Source organism: Pinus tabuliformis, chromosome 7 (genome assembly GCF_031772625.1).
Source record: "Pinus tabuliformis cultivar Carrire ecotype Pingquan chromosome 7, CPIR1, whole genome shotgun sequence".
Lineage (NCBI taxonomy): Eukaryota > Viridiplantae > Streptophyta > Pinopsida > Pinales > Pinaceae > Pinus > Pinus tabuliformis.
In genome coordinates this window covers 1,621,048,563-1,621,069,210 of record NC_142293.1, presented here as the reverse complement: position 1 = coordinate 1,621,069,210, position 20,648 = coordinate 1,621,048,563, and the positions used below count along the sequence as shown (strand labels likewise).

Sequence of the window (20,648 nt, the reverse complement as noted above, 5' to 3'; positions counted from 1 at the left end):
AAAATTAAAGAAATAACTATTTTTCATCAAGTTTCACGAGCACAATTGGTTGATGGTGATCCTAGTCATGAGTCAAATTTGAAAGTTCACACCAAACTTAACAAAAAAACCTTTTACTCTAATCACATATCTCAATAATTACATAAAATTTTAAACATGATTACAATTACACCATGATCTAAATTCATATATTAACATACATTAAAACCATGTAAAAGTAATAAGATATTGATTTTCCTACCTAATCTAAAAAACATAAAAGAATAAAAATTAAATAATTTTAAATATAATTTCTCCTTAAACTTTAGCTAAATTATTTTTAAAAATAATATTTAAAAAAAAATCAACCAAATTCAATCTAAATCTAAATTAAAATTAATAAATTAAATATTAAAAATAACATTTCATTAAAAACTTTCATGGTTGAAATTTAAATTTCATTGAATTTGAATTTCAAAATTATATTAAAAATAAAGAAATAACTATTTCTCTAATCACAAATCTTACAATCAATACATAAAATTTTAAACATGATTAGAATTATATCATGATCTAAATTCATATTTAAACATCATTAGATCTAAATTCATAACATAATTATATTATGATCTAAATTTATAACATAAGAGTAGACCAATGAGGTTACAATTTTGCTGAGAAAATAGTAGAAATTGTGAGAAGATTTTAAAATTTTTGAGAAATATGTGTTGCAGTGATCGAACTTCAGAATTTTAGATACCAGAAATTTTTGGTACTACTCAATCTATTTCCAACCCTATTAAAAAAACAATTTTTTTTTTAACCAAATTTCAATAAAAAATAACTTTCAAAATAAAATTATAAACCAGGCCTTTAACATACCCTAAAAAGATGTACTAAATTTTAAGCATAATCGGAATTACACCATAATCTAAATTCATATTTAACCTCCTCCTACGATGTGGTAGTTTGCTAAATTATGACATAACCTTAGAAGGATCATTACATAAGTAACATTAAAATCTAATTTCTTCGCTAAAATTTTAGAACAATATCGAACGGCTCCCAAACGTTTAACTGTCCATTTTGAACTTGAGCTTGGCCGAATCCGAATCCGAATCGACATGGTAGGCTGTATCATGGAAAATAAACAATGAAAGGATGCTTAACCGACAATGGTGTGTATTAAGCAGATGACACATGGCAGCCCGTGTCACCTCTTCAAATAACAGTAGACTACACTCGTGTCTGCACAGTATTGCTTTGGCCTGAGCCTTCGCCATGGCAGCACCGAACGTGTATACCCATTAACAGGAGCCACCACGACGTAGCGGATATCATTCTTGGTGACTATATATAAAATCAAGAAGTCGTGAGGGCGGTGAGAGTAGTTGAAACGATTACAAACTGAGTGTCTGTAACTTGTTATACCTAAGGCTGTAGTTGCTGGGGTGTGAAGAGAGGATCATCATGAATCAGGGGCAGGCGAGGAGGGATGAAGCGCAAGATCAATTGCCGGGGCCCATAACATATGGAGACATATTCGACGTCAGCGGGAGTCTGGCGGCGCAGGCCATCACTCCGCAGGACGCAGCTCTCATGCAAAGCGCCGAGACGAGGGCGCTCGGCAAAACACTGAAGGTAGGCGCCGCCGCAGTCATGCAGGCGGCGGCCGAGATGAACGAGAGCGCCGGCCTATTGAACAGCCGGGCAGAAGACAGCGTTGTGGGTGAGCAGGGTGTCACTGTCGCCGAAGCTCAGCTGCCCGGTGTGAACGTCACCACGGAATACGTAGCCGGGCAGGCCATTCGCTCCGCCATCCGCCCGGCGCCCGCAGATTATCCCACGGCTGCTACCGCGGACGTCACCATCGGAGAGGTACCTGGCACGTGCTAGAGTGGTGTTGGACTTATTTTAATCTGAGCGTCTCTTTATTGAATTTCATTGGCAACGTATGGTTAATTTTTCGTTGACAGGCATTGGAGGCGGCTGCCATGAGAGCAGGTGATAAGCCTGTGGAACTAAGCGATGCAGTTGCAGTCCAGGCAGCCGAGCGGCAAGCCACTGGGACTGGCGAGATCTCTAAAGGCGGCGTGGCCTCGGCGGCGCAGGCGGCGGCAGATGTTAATGCACGCTTGCCGTACTCGATGAAAACGACCTTGGGAGACGTTCTTTCTGTAACTATCACCATACACTCTGCTTTACTATGATGTAGACTTGGAACTAATCTACAGTCTTTTACACTAATAATCGACACTCTGCTTTAATATGATGTAGACTTACAATTGATCTACACTCTTCTAATATATTATTGGGATTATTTTTTGAGTTTTTATTTTTCTCTTAATGGTGCAGACTGCTACCGAAGACCTGCCTGTGGACAAGGCTGTTACAGCGGAGGACGCGAGGAGGATCAAAGAACTGGAAGCGAGTCACACCGAGACTGGGGAAGCTTATCCCGGTGGCGTCGGTGATGCCATGGAGGCTGCCGCGAGGGTCAATGAACAGGATGGCATGGGGTTTCGGGCATGACCTGCATATCTGGATTTGTGAGATTTTCTTACGGCTTTGTGTAAATTTCCTTGGTGTGTAATGGCCTTTGGAGTGTGTAAGTAGTACGAATGGTAATCTTTAATCGAATAACTAATGATAGGTGCCGTTTATGACTATTGGAATAACTCACGATAGGCGCCATTTTGAACCGTGTAATTGCTCCTCGGTAATAAGGTTTATGTTTTTCATACCTGCCTGTATTGTTTTCGTGTTTTTGGGAAGCTTTCTTGATATTTTTTTTAATAAAATTCATCGAGAATTTTCAAAAGTTAAAATGGCTGTATTTTGAATTCTATTTTGATGGTAGACAAATATTAAAAATCATATATGTGTGTATGGTTTAGTTTTTAAGATAATAAAATGTTTTAATAACCATATTAATATTTTTCTTATTTATTTAATATTAAAATATTTCAATAATACTATTCATATTTTTTTTTAGTAATATGTAATTAATATTAATATTAAAATATTTCAAAAATAATATTAATTTAATATATTAAAATAAAATATTAATTTTTTTTCGCGATAGGCAAATAATATATTTTTTGTGGTATGCTTTCATTTTAAAATAATATTAATAATAGTCATATGATATTTTAATTAATATTAAAATATTTCAGAAAATAATATTAATATAACATATTAAAATAAAATCTACTAAAATAAAATATTAAAATTTTTCGCGATATGCAAATAATATTGCACAATATCTATATTTTTTGTGGTATGCTTTAATTTTTAAAATAATATTAATATTTTTTTGGTATTGTTTTAATTTTTAAAATAATGAAATATTTTGATAATAATTTTAGTAAAATTGAATATCTTTTTTATTATTTAGAAAGGTTAAAGTTATTTAACTCTCAATTAGCTCTCTTACAAAGTAGATTGATTAGCTCTCTTACAAAGTAGATTGAGTAAAAGTTATTCCGGCAGATTGAGCTAAAGTTATTCAACTCTCTTAGAAAGTAGATAGATATAGTAAATTTAACTCTCTTACAAAGTAGATTGAGTAAAAGTTATTCAACTCTTTTACAAAGTAGATAGATAGATAGATTGAATAAAGTAGATCTTACAAAGTAGATATATTGAGTAAAGTAGATTTTCTCGATAAAGTTATTCAACTCTCTTACAAAGTAGATAGATTGAGTAAAGTAGATCCTACAAAGTAGATTCTTTCAATAGATTGAGTAAAGTAGATTCTCTCAATGTATGTTTCATAATATGAGTTAGATTGAGTAAAGTAGATTCTCTGGATGTTTCATATTTTCATAATATAAGTTAGATAATTTGAATTGATAATTTTTAAGTTAGATAATAATTTGAATTGATAATTTGGTAAAGTAGATTTTTTCGATGTTTCATACGTGTTTCATAATATGAGTCAGATAATAATTTGAATTGATATGATAATTTGGTAAAGTAGATTTTTTCGATGTATTATTTACAAAGGTTAAAGTTATTTAACTCTCTTACAAAATAGATTAAGTAAAATAGATTCTCAAATAGATTCTCTCCATGTTTCATAATATGAGTTAGTTTGGTAAAGTAGATTCTCTCGATGTTTCATAATATGAGTTAGGTTGAGTAACTTAGATCCTCTCGATGTTTCATAATATGAGTTAGGTTGAGTAACTTAGATCCTCTCCATGCTTCATAATATATGTTTCATAATATGAGTTAGGTTGAGTAACTTAGATCCTCTCGATGTTTCATAATATGAGTTAGGTTGAGTAACTTAGATCCTCTCCATGCTTCATAATATAAGTTAGATAACCTCTCGATGTTTCATAATATGAGTTAGGTTGAGTAACTTAGATCCTCTCCATGTTTCATAATATAAGTTAGATAATAATTTGAATTGATAATTTGGTAAAGTAGATTCTGTAATGCCCCGGAAAAAATGTAAATATTTGATTTACTGTGGTAAATATAAACTGATATTATTATCTATTTAAAATTTAAATATAATTTGTTTTCATTATGAGATGTAACAAGTGTTTCTTTAAAGGATGGTGATTTCTCAAGGAGGAAGTTGTCTTCTTGAGGTAAAAAAGACAGTTGCTGTGAGAGCAACCCTAATTGCCTCCCCTAACTGGAAGAGTTTCCAGAGAAAAGGAGGGGAGGAGAGGAAAATCTGCACTGTAGGGACAAGCAGAGGAGGAAAAAAAATTAAAAAAAAAGGCTAAGTCTGGTGATGATCAGATAGCCTTGCATGCTGTGTGAGCAACTTGCGGAAGACTATGGTCTAGCAAGTAAACAGGGTCGTGCAGTTAAGAGGCAACAGACCCAGATTCAAGTGACCTTCAAGAATATCTTTACCTGTCGGAAACACCAGCTACATAAAGAAACCCTTGGGGTGGAACTGCTCTGTGAAATTTGTAATGTTTCATAACCTTCAAGAATATCTTTACCTGTCGGAAACACCAGCTACATAAAGAAACCCTTGGGGTGGAACTGCTGCGTGAAATTTGTAATGTTTCATTTTTACTGTTAAAAGAAGGGTGTGGAAGGTTTTCCTTACAGTGAACAGCGGAGGAAACATGAGAGGAGAGATGGGTGTCCTCCTAAGAAAATATTTACTAATGTAAGAGCTTAGTAGTCTGCGAGCTTAGTAGTTTGCGAGGAGTTTAGTTTTCTTGTTTTCTTAAATTGGAGATAAATGCAAGAGAACTATGTAGGAAAATTTATCCAAAGATTAAAAAAAAGAAAAGAAACAGAAAACAAGAATTATGACAGATTCAGAATTTCAAACAAAAGACTGACATTGTAGTAAACTCGAATCCATTCAATAATTAACAGAAAGACGGTTCAGGGGCTCTTTCTTTACATATGCCTGAACACAAACAAATGCAGGAAAATCTTTCTTTACATATGCCTGAACACAAACAAATGCAGGAAAATTTAGAAGAGAGAATCAGAACCCCGGAGCACTACCAGTGGAGTGATATTTATATAGATTCTAAAAGAAAAAACTGAGGAGCAAAACCACATCTGCAAGGATATGCAAATTTAAAACCAGAATCCTTCTTTTCCTATTTGCATGCAGTTATGAATTTAAATGACAACATTGCAAAAACATGTAACTGTATATATATGTGACAAAAGATCAAATCTTGCAATTTCTTAACCATACGGAAGCGAGTAATCCTGCGAAATTAGATAATAACATAATCCTGAGCTCTGAGGAGCGTATTTAAGTTTTAAGAGAACTTGTAAAATAGTACGAACAAGAGACTAGCAGAAACATAGAGCTAGACCCTAAAGCAAATGCCAACGCACAACAACTTGCTAGGTATAAACCATTTTCACCATGTGGAGATAGCTTACACAGAATGCCATACAACATGCCGTTTAATCTGTGGAAATTCAAAACTGTACACATAAAATTGCACTGTCACAACCATAGTAATAATCTGATAACTCATGGAACCCTGACGGGGGTTAAAACATTGCAGTATAACAAGAAGAATCGCAACGCGTAGCAGGGAGGGCGTGCTTCTTTATAACTTAACACTACTCAAGTCACAAGGACCTTAACAAACAAAACTGGAGAATAATTAAATGAAAATGTGCACAGTCAGTAACGAAACTGTGGTAAGCCCACGGGATATTAACCAGGAACACAACCTGAACAGTCCTCTCTTAAATAAAAGTATTACATAGCAAATTTAAGAGTAAGCCCGAGGGCTTGTCAAATTTTATGGTTTACAGTTCGGAGAAATAAATTCCGAGAAGAGATTTGCCAAACCTCGGAAAGAGTAGGGCAAATTTGTCCGGCGTATAGACCCTGCCATAACTCTGTTACAATAAACGAAATAGGAGTTGTAAGGAATTGGGCTGGAGGGCCATCTCTAAACAGAAGGAAGAACCCTTCCTATCTTTCAACAGAATGAGTAAACTGTCAAGAGAACCAGAGAATCGTCCATCTTCAGGAGAAGTAATGTAGGAACTTACCTGTTAACCAAACGTTGAGGAGATAGGACCTGGAAACCAGGGTAGCATCTACCCGAACCCTCGCGTGATTCACTGGAGGTCGGCTCCATAACCCTCGTCCACAAAACAAAAAAACAAGTGTGAAACATATTAGAATTTCGAACAGAAACCAAACAAAACCTGTAAGGAGGAAAGGGAACGAAAAACTTAAAAGATGGCATGATAAAATCCTTACCAAAAGACAAATACTGTTATAACCAGGTCCAATTCGGTCCGGAGCTCGGCAGTGTACAAGAATCATCTCCATTCATTCGACGAGAAGGAGTTCTGAATGAATTCGGCGCCAGGAAGGAAGACGAAGCTGAAGCAAGGCCTGATGCAAGTGTTTTGGGTAATCTCCACGCTACGGGTAAAACATGGATGAGGCATATCGGTTCTGCTCCACCCTCGGATGGGCATCCATACACCCACACCGTCGATGAGGAGAGAAGCTCGAGGGCGCGAAGGTAGAGGTACTCAGACCATACCCATCACGTGATAGAGCCAACGTATAGTAAATACCAAAGCCAGGTGTAAAGAGCCAGTGGTGCCAACATTAAATTTTACAGCTAATTCTCTACCCACCGGAGAGATATTTCCGATTACACATAAAAAAAATAACAAAGAAAAGCATTACCCTTTGATATTTCTAATTTGATGCATGTGTATTAGAAATTAATAAGGTTAACACATTTGAGTAGTTATGCATGTATGGGGTAGATTAGGGTATGACTTAAGTAAAAAAAAAATTATCTAGTAAGTTAATTCGTGGGTATATTACAAGTGGTATCAGAGCCAAGTATCAAAAACTGTGGCCTCTAGGAATTGGAACTGATAGACAGATAGAGTACAATTTATTTTCATCTCTATTGAGTAGTTAAAAAAAACCAGTTAATGTGTTGACTCTTCTTTTGTTACTTTTCGTATGTTAAGTACTGGAAAAAAAACAGAAGACTAACAATATGAGAAGAGCAGATAGTTCATCACGTAGGTTTGTGGTGGGCCAGGGACCTGCAGAGAATAACCCTAAATTATGGGTATAGCTTGGAGAAGAGGCTCACAATACAAACCTTGCAATTTTGGAGACAGTGCAGGAGTTGAAAAATGAAATGGCCCGATTGCGGGAGGATAACACAAGGTTAACCATGAAAAATGAGATGATTATAAAAATCCTATCTGATAAGCAGAATTAGCAACTACTGAATCCCAGCGCTGAGCAGCAAAGGATGTTAGAGGAACATAATTATCACACAGAACCTGAAGAGTCAGAAGGAAGGGAGGAGGAATGATCTGATAACGTCCCCGAACAATAGACATCAAAAAGGCAACGGATAGAGTTGCAAGGGGAATTTCGTAAGATCAAACCACCACACTTTGACGAAGAACAGGAGGAAGCAGCCGAGGTGTGGTTGATTAATATGAACCAATACTTCTAGCTATATGAATATGATCACAACCTCAAGGTATGGTTGGTCATTTTCCAATTACAGGGAAAAGCCACCCTGTGGTGGGAAGAAGTTAAGATGGTAAGAGGAGTAAGTGAACAGAATATCACTTGGGAAAAATTTCAAAAATACTTTAAAGAAAGATACCTGACCAAATGCTTCTATGACGAAAAGGCAAGAGAATTCCATGACCTGCGATTGGGATAACAAACTATGGATGAATTTATTACTCGTTTTACTTCCTTGCTCCATTATGTGCCTTATATTCGAGAGGAAAAGGCTAAAGTATAGAGGTTCGTCAGTAGTTTACCTTTGAGCATGAGGGAAAGAATCGAATTTGACAACCCAAAGACGATGGACGAGGCCATATGTAAAGCCCGAATTTGCTACCAGCAAAGCAAGCAGAAGGGAGAAATCCTGGGTAAGAAATGGGTTGACAAAAAAAATAGCAAGCTGGCTGGAAATACTAAAGGTAATCGAGGTGGTGGTAACAAAGGATTCGCCAAGGGGTAAAACAACAGAAATATACAAAAGAATCCGCTCCGATTAAAGCCCCCCATTAAGTCCAGAACTAATGAACAACCTGGAAAAATAGACAACGAAGGGACAGTAAGGCCTCCAGTGCAATGTTGGGGTTGTGGTGGACCCCATTACATAAAAAATTGCCCTCAACGAAAAGGAACCGAACAGGTTTCCCAGGTCTATGAAGCATATATAGTTGGCGATGTAGGATGGAGTCTACCAAAGATTAATGCTACTTTGGAAGATCGTTAGGCAGAGTACCAGCCGACCATGGTGGAATTTGAAGGTAAACTCTTAGACCTTGTTGTAATTGTTTTAATTGATCCTGGAGCTATGTTAAGTTATATTAGTCCTAAGGTTGTGGAGCATTATAAGTTGCAACCTGTTAAGTTTAAGAACCCTTGGCTAGTATAGTTGGCAATAGGGGCAAAAAGATGGGTACTTGCTAAGGTCAAAAACTACTCTTTAAAGATATCAGGACAACCAGTGACAACAGATTTAAATGTGCTTCCCCTTGGTTCATATGATATACTGATTGGTATGGATTGGTTAGAAAAACACTGGTCCATAATTAATTGTAAAACCAAGACTATCTGTTATAAGGATGAGTTTGGAATAAAGCAAGAGGTGCAGGGAATTAAGCGACCAGTGCAGATTCAGCCCATAATTGCCTCATAGTTAGCAAAATGCATTAGGAAAGGATGTCAGATTTATGCCGTCCAAGTGGGTTATGCTAACTCGAAAGATAAAACAACCACATTGGAGAACATTCCTGTGATACAGGAATTTGCTGATGTGTTTCCGGAAGAGATTCCCGGACTGCCACCCAAAAAAGACATAGATTTTACCATTGAATTGGTGCCAGGAGCAGCCCCGGTGTCCCAAGCACCCTACAGAATGAGCACACCAGAATTAACAGAGTTAAAGATGCAATTACAAGAGCTGTTGGACAAAAACTACATTCGCCCTAGTGTGTGACGCTAGGGAGCCCCGGTGTTGTTCTTTAAGAAGAAAGATGAGACTCTTCCCATGTGTATGGATTATCGTCAACTGAACAAATTGATGATCAAGAATAAGTATCCTATACCCCGTATTGATGAACTGTTTGATCAAGTAAAGGGAGCAACCGTTTTCTCAAAGATTGATTTGCGATTAGGGTATCACCAATTCAGGATTAAAGAGGAAGACATAGCTAAGACAACTTTTAGAACACGATATGGCCATTATGAATTTGTGGTGTTACCCCTGCAACTTTTGTGTCTAATGAACACCGTATTTCACCGGTATTTGGATAAGTTCACACTAATTTTCATTGACGATATACTGATTTATTCTCGGACTATGGAGGGGCACCAGGAGCACCTCAGATTAGTATTGCAAACACTCCGAGAACACCAATTATACGCTAAGTTCAACAAATGTGAATTCTTTAAAGAACAGATACAATATTTAGGGCATATAATTACTAAGGAAGGAATCATAGTGGATCCCGAAAAGATAAGGACCATAATGGAATGGCTGGTATCCAAGGATGTGGTAGACATCCGATGTTTCATGGGATTAGTAGGCTATTACAGAAGGTTTGTGGAAGGATTTTCGAGAGTAGCTTATCCAATCATTTCCTTACAGAAAAAGGGAAGGACCTTTAGGTGGACCCCTGAATGGAAAAAATGATTCAAACAACTTAAATATCTACTCACCACCACACTCATTCTAAGCATAGCCGATCCCAGCAAAGATTATGTGGTGTGCACGGACATAAGTAAGGAAGGGGTAGGAGGTGTGTTAATGCAGGAAGGGAAGGTGATAGCATACGAATCAAGAAAATTAAAAGAGCATGAGCAGAAATATTCCGCTTATGATCTAGAGTTGGCAGCCATCATTCATGCCTTAAAAATGTGGCGCATTATCTTATGGGAAGAAAATTTCTATTACTGATGGATCACCACAGTCTGACCAATTATTTTAGCCAGTCCACTTTAAATGCAAGGCAAACACGGTGGGTAGATTTCTTAAGTGGTTTTGATTTTGAGATCATGCATTTGAAAGGGAAAGAGAACCGGGTGGCGGATGCTTTAAGTAGAAAATTGCAATGTCTATACGAGATTTCTTGCAATGAAGGGAAAAACCCCTTGGGAGAAATGATTAAAAGGTCAGCAGGACAAGATACTGCTTATCAGCAAATAAAACAACAAGTTCAACACCCAACCGGCAAGGAAAAACAACCAGATTATGCTTTGGATGCTACTGGAATGCTGTATTACAAGAAAAGGCTGTACGTGCCCAATCAGAACTGCATTAAAAATCTGATTTTGGATGAATATCATAAGAGTCATTACACTGGACACCCAAGATATCAAAAAATGATCACTACACTCTGAAAATAATATTATTGGCTGGGTATGAAGAAAGATGTGGTATGTACTTGGCACGTTGTCTGGAATACCAACAAATTAAAGCAGAACACCAACACCATACGGGGTTATTACAACCATTACCTATTCCAGAATGGAAGTGGGAAACCATTTCTATGGATTTTAGAATAGGTTTGCCTAAGTCAAGGAATAATAACGACTCCATCATGGTGGTGGTGGACAAGCTAAGTAAGTCAACACATTTTCTATCGGTGCAATCTACTTACAGAGCTATGCAGATTGCCCATGTTTTCATGAAAAATATATTTAAGCTGCATGGGTTACCAAAGACAATAATCTCAGATCGTGATGTAAAATTTACATCGGTCTTTTGGAAGATATTGTTCGAAGAATTAGGGACTCAGCTGAATTTCAGTACAGCTTATCACCCACAAATTGATGGGCAAACGGAATGGGTGAACCGGGTGGTGGAAGACATGTTAAGAGCATATATGATGCAACAACCAACCAAGTGGGAGGACTACTTGCACTTGGTTGAGTTCGCTTACAATAATGGCTATCATGCATCATTGCAAATGAGCCCATTTGAAGTATTGTATAGGCGGAAGTGTCGCACCCCTTCAAGCTGGGGTGGACCAGAAGACAGATTGATGTTAGGTCCCGAAATGCTTAAGGGAATGGAGGAAATAGTTAAAGAGGTACGTTCTAATCTAAAGGCAACCCAGGATAGGAAAAAGAACTTTGTTGACTAGAAAAGGAGCTTTAAGGAGTATCAAGTCGGTGATCATGTGTATGTGATAATTCGAGAAAAAAAGAGCACGTTACAATGGAGCAGGTGCACTAAGTTGGCACCCCGATTCTGTGGACCTTTTTAGGTCTTGGCCAAGATCAAGTCGGTAGCATACCAGCTTGCCCTACCAAGTCATATTATGGGTCCATAACGTTTTTCATGTTTCTATGTTAAAAAAATATGTTTATGATCCTAAGAATGTAATCAACTGGCATGATATACAAGTTGAACCGAAAGGAGAAATCTTGGTCAAACCGCTGAACATCCTCGACCGGAGAGAAGTAATGTTGCGGAAATAGGTTATTACCCAAGTTAAAGTGCAGTGGCAGCACTTTGGGCCTGATGAGGCCACTTGGGAAGATGAAGAACTTATGAAAAGAGCTTATCCAGGGTTGTTCATGGCTGAAAGACATCGGGATGATGTCCAATCTCAGGGGGGGAAGATGTAATGCCCCGGGAAAAAAATGTAAATATTTGATTTACTGTGGTAAATATAAACTGAACCTGATATTATTATATGTTTAAAATTTAAATATAATTTGTTTTCATTATGAGATGTAACAAGTGTTTCTTTAAAGGATGGTAATTTCTCAAGGAGGAAGTTGTCCTCTTGAGGTAAAAAAAATAGTTGCTGTGAGAGCAACCCTAACTACCTCCCCTAACTGGAAGAGTTTCTAGAGAAAAGGAGGGGAGGAGAGGAAAATCTGCGCTGTAGGGACAGGCAGAGGAGGAAAAAAAAAGAAGGCTAAGTCTGGTGATGATCAGATAGCCCTGCACGCTGTGCAAGCAACTTGCGGAAGACTGTGGTCTAGCAAGTAAGCAAGGGGGGAGATTCTGGTCCTGAAAGACGAATCTCATGGTTGGGTGGTTGAGAGGCAGCAGACCCAGATTCGGGTGACCTTCAAGAAGATCTTTACCAGCTGGAAACACCAGGTACGTAAAGAAACCCTTGGGGTGGAACTGCTATGTGAACTTTGTAATGTTTCATTTTTACTGTTAAAAGAAGGGTGTGGAAGGAAACATGAGAGGAGAGATGGGTGTCCTCCTAAGAAAATATTTACTAATGTAAGAGCTTAGTAGTCTGCGAGGAGTTTAGCTTTCTTGGTTTTCTTAAATTGGAGATATATGCAAGAGAAGTTTGTAGGAAAATTTATCCAAAGATTTAAAAAAAAAGAAACAAAAAACTCAAAGATTTATCGCAGATTCAAAATTTCAAACAAAAAACACTGACATTGTAGTAAACCTGAATCCATTCAATAATTAACAGAAAGACCATTCAGGGGCTCTTTCTTTACATATGCCTGAACACAAAGAAATGCAGGAAAATCTAGAAGATAGAATCAGAACCCCAGAGCACTACTAGTGGAGTGATATTTATATAGATTTTAAAGAAAACGCTGAGGAGCAAAACCGCATCCGCAAGGATATGCAAATTTAAAACCAGAATCCTTCTTTTCCTATTTGCATGCAGTTATGAATTTAAATGACAGCATTGCAAAAACATATAACTATATATATATATATATATATATATATATATATATATATATATCATAGAAGAACAAATCTTGCAATTTCATAACCATACGGAAGCGAGTAATCCTGAGAAATTAGATAATAACATAATCCTGAGCTCTGAGGAGCATATTTAAGTTGAAGAGAACTTGTAAAATAGTATGAACAAGAGACTAGCAGTAACATAGAGCTAGACCTTAAAGCAAATGCCAACGCACAACAACCTGCTAGGCATAAACCATTTTCACCATGCGAAGACAGCTTACACAGAATGTCATACAACATGCAGTACAAAACCAATAACAATCTGTGGAAATTCAAAACTGTACACATAAAATTGCACTGTCACAACCATAGTAATAATCCGATAACTCATGGAACCCTGACGGGGGTTAAAACATTACAATATAACAAGAAGAATCACAACGCGTAACAGAGAGGGCGTGCTTCTTTATAACTTAACACTACTCAGGTCACAAGGACCTTAATAAACAAAACTGGAGAATAGTTAAATGAAAATGTGCACAGTCAGCAATGAAACTATGGTAAGCCCACGGGATATTAACCAGGAACACAACCTGAACAGTCCTCTCTTAAATAAATGTATTACATAGCAAATTTAAGAGTAAGCCCGAAATAAGAGCCGTAAGGACTTGGGCTGGAGGGCCATCTCTAAACAGAAGGAAGAACCCTTCCTATCTTTCGACAGAATGAGTAAACTGTTAAGAGAACCAGAGAATCGTCCATATTTAGGAGAAGTAATGTAGGAACTTACCTGGTAACCAAACGATGAGGAGATAAGACCTGGAAACTAGGGTAGCATCTACCCAAACCCTCGCGTGATTCACTGGAGGTCGGCTCCATAACCCTCGTCCACAGAACAAAAAAAACAAGTGTGAAACATATTAAAATTTCAAACAGAAACCAAACAAAACCTGTAAGGAGGAAAGGGAACGAAAAACTTAAAAGATGGCATGATAAAATCCTTACCAAAAGATAAATACTGTTATAACTAGGTCCAATTCGGTTTGGAGCTTGGCAGTGTACAAAAATCATATCCATTCATTTGACGAGAAGGAGTTCTGAACGAATTCGGCGCCAAGAAGGAAGACGAAGCTGAAACAAGGCCTGATGCAAGTGTTTGGGTAATCTCCATGCTACGGGTAAAACATGGGTGAGGCATATCGGTCCAGCTCCACCCTTGGATGGGCATCCATACACCCACACCGTCGATGAGGGGAGAAGCCCGAGGGCACGAAGGTAGAGGGTACTCAGACCATACCCATCATGTGATAGAGCCAGCGGATAGTAAATACCAAAGTCAGGTGTAAAGAGCCAGCGGTGCCAGCATTAAATCCGACAGCGAATTCTCTGCCCACCAGAGAGATATTTCCGATTACGCATAAAAAAAATAACAAAGAAAAGCATTACCCTTTGATATTTCTAATTTGATTCATGTGTATTAGAAATTAATAAGGTTAACACATTTGAGTAGTTATGCACGTATGGGGTAGATTAGGGTATGAATTAAGTAAAAAAAAATAAAAAATTATTTGGTAAGTTAATTCGTGGGTATATTACAGATTCTTTCGATGTTTGATAATATGAGTAGATGTTTGATAATATGAGTCATAGAATTTGAATTGTTTGGATTTCGAATAAAGTAGATCAATGTTTGATAAATTGAGTCTCATAATATGAGTCAGAAAAAATTTGGATTTGAGTAAAGTAGGTCGATGTTTGATAATTTGAGTTTGATAAATTGAGTCTTATAATATGAGTCAAAAATAGTTTGGGATTTGAGTAAAGTAGGTCGATGTTTGATAATTGATAATTTGGTAAAGTAGTAATACGAGTTAGATAATAATTTGAATTAATTTGGTAAAGTAGATTCTGGATTTGAGTAAAGTAGGTCGATGTTTGATAATTGATAATTTAAATTGAAAACTTGGTAAAGTAGTAATATGAGTTAGATAATAATTTGAATTAATTTCGTAAAAATTCTCTCGATGTTTCATAATATGAGTTAGATAATAATTTGAATTAATAATTTGGAAAAGTAGATTTCCTCGATGTTTGATAATATGAGTAAGAGAATTTGAATTGATAATATGAGTCTATGTTTGATAATATGAGTAAGAGAATTTGAATTGAGATAATATGAATAGGGGAATTTGAATTGATAATTGGATTTGAGTAGAGTAGGTTGAGTCTGATAATTTGAGTTAGATAATTTGTAAATTAAGTAAATTAGAAGATTTGAGTAAATTAATTTTTTTTTGGATGTTTAAATAATTTGAGTTAGATAATTTAAATTTAAATTTAAATAGATTTGCAAATTGAGTAAATAAGATTTTGGATTAAATATGATGGATGTAATGTGTTAGGTTAAATTTAGTGATCTTTGAGTGAATTGGGATAATTTGAGTTAGATAATTTAAATTTAAATAGATTTGTAAATTTAGAAATTAAGATTATGGAATTTAAATATGGGATTTAAATATGATGGATCTAATGTGTTAGGTTAAATTTATTGATCTTTGAGTGAATTGGGATAATTTGAGTGGCATAATTTGGGTTATAATTTGAGTTAGATAATTTAAATTTAAATAGATTTGCAAATTTAGTAAAAAAGATTTTGGAATTTAAATATGATGGATCTAATGTGTTAGGTTAAATTTATTGAAATTTGAGTGACTTGGGATAATTTGAGTGGCATAATTTGGGTTAGATAATTTAAATTTAAATAGATTTTCAAATTGAGTAAATAATGTGTTAGGTTAAAGTTATTTATCTTTGAGTGAATTGAATTTTTGATAATTTGAATTTAATATTGTGGATCTAATCTTTTAGGTTGAAGTTGTTAATATTTCATAAAGTTATTAATCTTTCATAAATATAAGATTTTCACATTGAGTGAATTGGATTTTTGATAATTTGAATTTAACCTAAAACCAGAATCTAATACTGTTTTATGTTAAAAGTTATTAATATTTTTACACTTTGAGTGAAATGGTTTTTTTGATAATTTGAATTTGATGTTTATCCGATTTACACATTGAGTGAATTGGATCTTTTGGTAATTTGAATTTAATATTGTTTTAGGTTAAAGTTATTATTTTTGCATAAAGAATTTCACATTGAGTGAATTGGATCATCTTGATGTTTATCCATCTGATTTACAAATGGAGTGAATTGGATCTTTTGATAATTTGAAATTAATATTGTGAATCTATTGTCTTAGGCTAAAGTTATTGACCCTTAATAAAGATTTTCACATTGAGTGAATTGGATCTAAATGAATTTAATTACTAGGTTAAGCTTATTTTTTAAATTTTAACATTATTTGGCACATGTCAACATTATGCACATTACATATTTCTTCTATTCAAACAAAAAATGTTTATTTGATTTACACATTGAGTGAATTGGATCTTTTGATAATTTGAATTTAATATTATGAATCTAATGTTTTAGGTTAAAATTAGGTCAAAGTTATTGACCCTTAATAAGGATTTTCACATTGAGTAAATTGGATCTCCTTGATGCTTGATAATTTGAGCTTAATATGGACCTAAATGAATTTAATTACAAGGTTAAGCTTATTTTTTTTAATTTTAATATTATTTGGCACATGAACATTATGCACATTACACATTTCTTCTATTCAAACAAAAAAATGCATTTTTTGGAAAAAAAATAAAAAAAACTTAAAGATAATTAATGTTTGATAAACTATGGCCAAATAGAGACCAAACCAAAGAGCACACCCATAGAAAATCTAGGCTAGGGAAAAATCCCTACACAACGGAAAGTCCTAGCACAAATAATTTAGGATGCTCAACGCGTAGAACTATGACGGAGAGAGCCCCATCAAGGTACAATCCCTCAATCCGTCCTGATCTTGCCTGCCAACATGAAAAGAAGGGTTGAGCTAGTTGGTTCTATGGTTTTGGGGTGGCCTCCTGATAATCCCCTAGCTTATTCTAGCTTATTGTATCGGGCTAATGGCATGAACTAATTCGCTTACTGATTAACTGAACCATGATGAGTAGACGCCTACTTGTCCACTTTTTCCGACCTTCATATTAAGCAGCCATAAACAATTATTCTTAGGCTAGCTCGAGCAACTGCCCCACCCCTAACAAATCCCTTGTCAAAGAGAAATCAATTTTGTTTTGGGGCCTCGCCCTTGAGAGCACCATCAATCTTACATGACAACCTAGTTTCTTTTTCTAGATTACAATAACCAGGAAAACCCAACCCCTCTCTACTTTTTCTAGGTTACAATAACTAGGAAAACCTAACTCCTCTCTACAGGGCATTAAAAAATACATTTTTGACTAAAAAAAAAGTAAGAAAACTCAAAGATAATGTTTGACATAAGGACAACCTAGTTTCTTTTTCTTTTTATAGGTTACAATAAAAATGCATTTCTTGGACAAAAAAGGAAGAAGAAAATTTAAAGATAATGTTTGACATGACAACCTAGTTTCTTTTCTAGGTAACAATAACTAGGAAAACCCAACTCCTTTCTACTTTCCCTTATTATGAGGATTGTAAGCTTATTCTTTATGGCATTAAAAAATGCATTTTTGAAAAAAATGTAAGAAAACTTAAAGATAATGTTTGACATAAGGACAACTTAGTTTCCTTTTATTTTTCTAGGTTACAATAAAAATGCATTTTTTGGACCAAAAAAATAAGAAAACTAAAAGATAATGTTTGACATGACAACCTAGTTTCTTTTTCTAGGTTACAACAACTAGGAAATCCCAACCCTCTGTACTTTTTCTAGGTTACAATAACTAGGAAAACCCATCGTCTCTGTACTTTCCTTCATTATGAGGATCGTAAGCTCATTTTTTAGGGCATTAAAAAATGCATTTTTGACAAAAAATACGAAAACTTAAAGATAATGTTTGATATAAGGACAACCTAGTTTCTTTTTCATTTTCTAGGTTACAATAACTAGGACAAACCAACTCCTCTGTACTTTCCCTCATTATGAGGATTGTAAGTGTAAGAGGGTAAACCTACACCTTTTAGGGTATAAGTTGACAAAGAAAAATAAGAAAACTTAAAGATAATATTTGACATAAGGACAACCTATTTCTTTTTCTTTTTCTTTTTCTAGATTACAATAACTAGGAAAAACCAACCCCTCTGTACTTTCCCTCATTATGAGGATTGTAAGTGTAATAGAGTAAACCTACATCCTTTAGGGCACAAGTCTAAGTCAACAATATTATTCAAAGCCATTATAATAATATAACCAATAAGAGATTACCATGTCACTTACAAGAATATAATTTGGGATGGAGAGGGTAAGGCTACATTCCACAACCACTTGTGCTAAACACAATTCACATTGGACATCATGATTTATCACTAAATAATGCTAGAAATTAAGTATATAGAGGATGAAAAATACATGTTAAGAATATATTTCTTGTACATCATGACTTATCACTAAATAATGCTAGAAATTAAGTATATAGAGGATGCAAAATACATGTTAAGAATATATTTTTTTCTTTGGTATAAGGAGAATGAGTAGACTCACCCTCAATCACGGAGAAGACTCAAGTTCAAATCAAAGGGATTTCTCCTATAGTTTTGAGCCTAATGCAACCACCCACGAACACATTAAGAGGGTTACAATTCCGGAAAAGACCCCCAATATTAATTACAATTTTTTTTTTTGATGCAAGATGCCCACTATTCAACCTAGCCCATAAAATTACATAAAATATTATATTATATTATATATATATATATATATAAAAGTAAGTTTAAAAAACACAATGAAAAAACATAAAAAATAAAAATACAAATTATTTATATATATATATATATATATATATATATATATATATATATATATATATATATATATATATATTAGTTAAAAAAACACACATATTGATTAATAAATATTATTGTGTAAAAGTTCACAATTTTTTTTTTTATTTTTTTTTTTTTTTTTTTTTTCAAAAGGTGGAAAAACCTATCAAACTCAGTTTGTCAAACCAACAGTGAGGACAACCATCTCTGGCTGCTATCCGCGACTGTCAGTTGACACATCACTGTTATCAAGGAAAACCACGCCACCTGAAATAACCCGCTGGTGGTCCGTAAGGGAGCAGGCTTTCACTCCTGCCAGATGCCTCTGGGTCTTGGGCCGTTAACCTGTTTCCTTACGTCCGAGGAAGACGAGCTCTTAGCCAAGCAGAAGCAGTTTTAGGGCATACTCCAGGCCCGAACTTCACAATTTTTTTATTCAAATTTTATTAAATTTTTTAGAATTAGAAACAATTTTCAATAACTATTTATTAATTTTTTTTCAATAAATTAAAAAAAAACATAAATCTTAAATTTCAATAAATTAAAAAAGAAACATAAAACTTAAAATAAATTTAAGAAGAAACATAAACTGTACATAAACTTTATACGAAAATAGTAAGTACCAACATCTTCCCTTAAAACACTTAGTATGATGTTGAATAAATAACCTTCACATTAGAATGTTTATATTAACAAATGAAATTTGATAACTAGCATTTAAAATTTCTGCAATTTTAATAACTTTTAAACTTTAAATCTACTTTGAAATAATCAAAATTAAATTCAATATATTTTTTAGCCCACACACTTACAATAAACAAGTTTATTTACCCCATTTTACCATGGATTTTATTAACTTGTAAATAAGCTTTATTACAATACTCTGGACTAGTTGTTACAATATTTTATAAACATTTTATTTTAATTTTATTTTATAACTATATATATATATATATATATATATATATATATATATATATATATATATATATATATATGCCATCATTTTGACTACTCGAATAATCATTTTGACTACTCGAATAATTAATGACAAGTGCCATTTTAAACAATGTGAGGGCTTCTCTTATGTTGTTGAATAAAAATCCTTCACATCATGAAAATAGTAGAATGATTATATTAACAAAATGAAATTTGATAACTAGCATTTAAAATTTCAGCAATTTTAATCACTCTTAAAGTTTGAAATTCGCTTTGAAAAAACTAAAATCAAAGTTAATATTTTTTTAGCCCACACACTTATAGCAAACAAATCTTTTAGCGATTAATATTTATTCCTATTTTACCATAAATTTTATTAACTTGTAAATAAAATTTGTTACGATACTTTAAACTAATATAATAACTTATCAATACCACTTTCTAAAAAAACCATAACTCATTTCAAAATAATTTTTTTTATAAACATTTTATTTTAATTTTTTTTTATACCATTTTTTTATGTTAATTTTTAATTATATATATATGATCGGCGTCATTTTAACCATATGTAATGCTCCTAGTGAAGCGATAATGTTAAGTAAGACAGTAAATTTAACTGTGAACTAAAACTCTGTTTGGTAAATTATAATAACTCTGTTGCTATTGCTATTAATTATTATGATAATTAATTGTGCTACCACTGTT

General features: G+C 34.4%; 1 protein-coding gene across 1 annotated transcript; it reads left to right on the top strand.

Moving 5' to 3' along the window:
* Positions 1-1,352: 1,352 nt before the first annotated feature.
* LOC149254438 (late embryogenesis abundant protein D-34-like) lies at positions 1,353-2,722 on the top strand. The gene is made up of 3 exons (XM_089457036.1): positions 1,353-1,857; positions 1,956-2,156; positions 2,335-2,722. The coding sequence occupies exons 1-3, from the start codon at positions 1,450-1,452 to the stop codon at positions 2,509-2,511; spliced, it is 786 nt and encodes a 261-aa protein (XP_089313162.1). The 5' UTR covers positions 1,353-1,449; the 3' UTR covers positions 2,512-2,722.
* Positions 2,723-20,648: the final 17,926 nt, after the last annotated feature.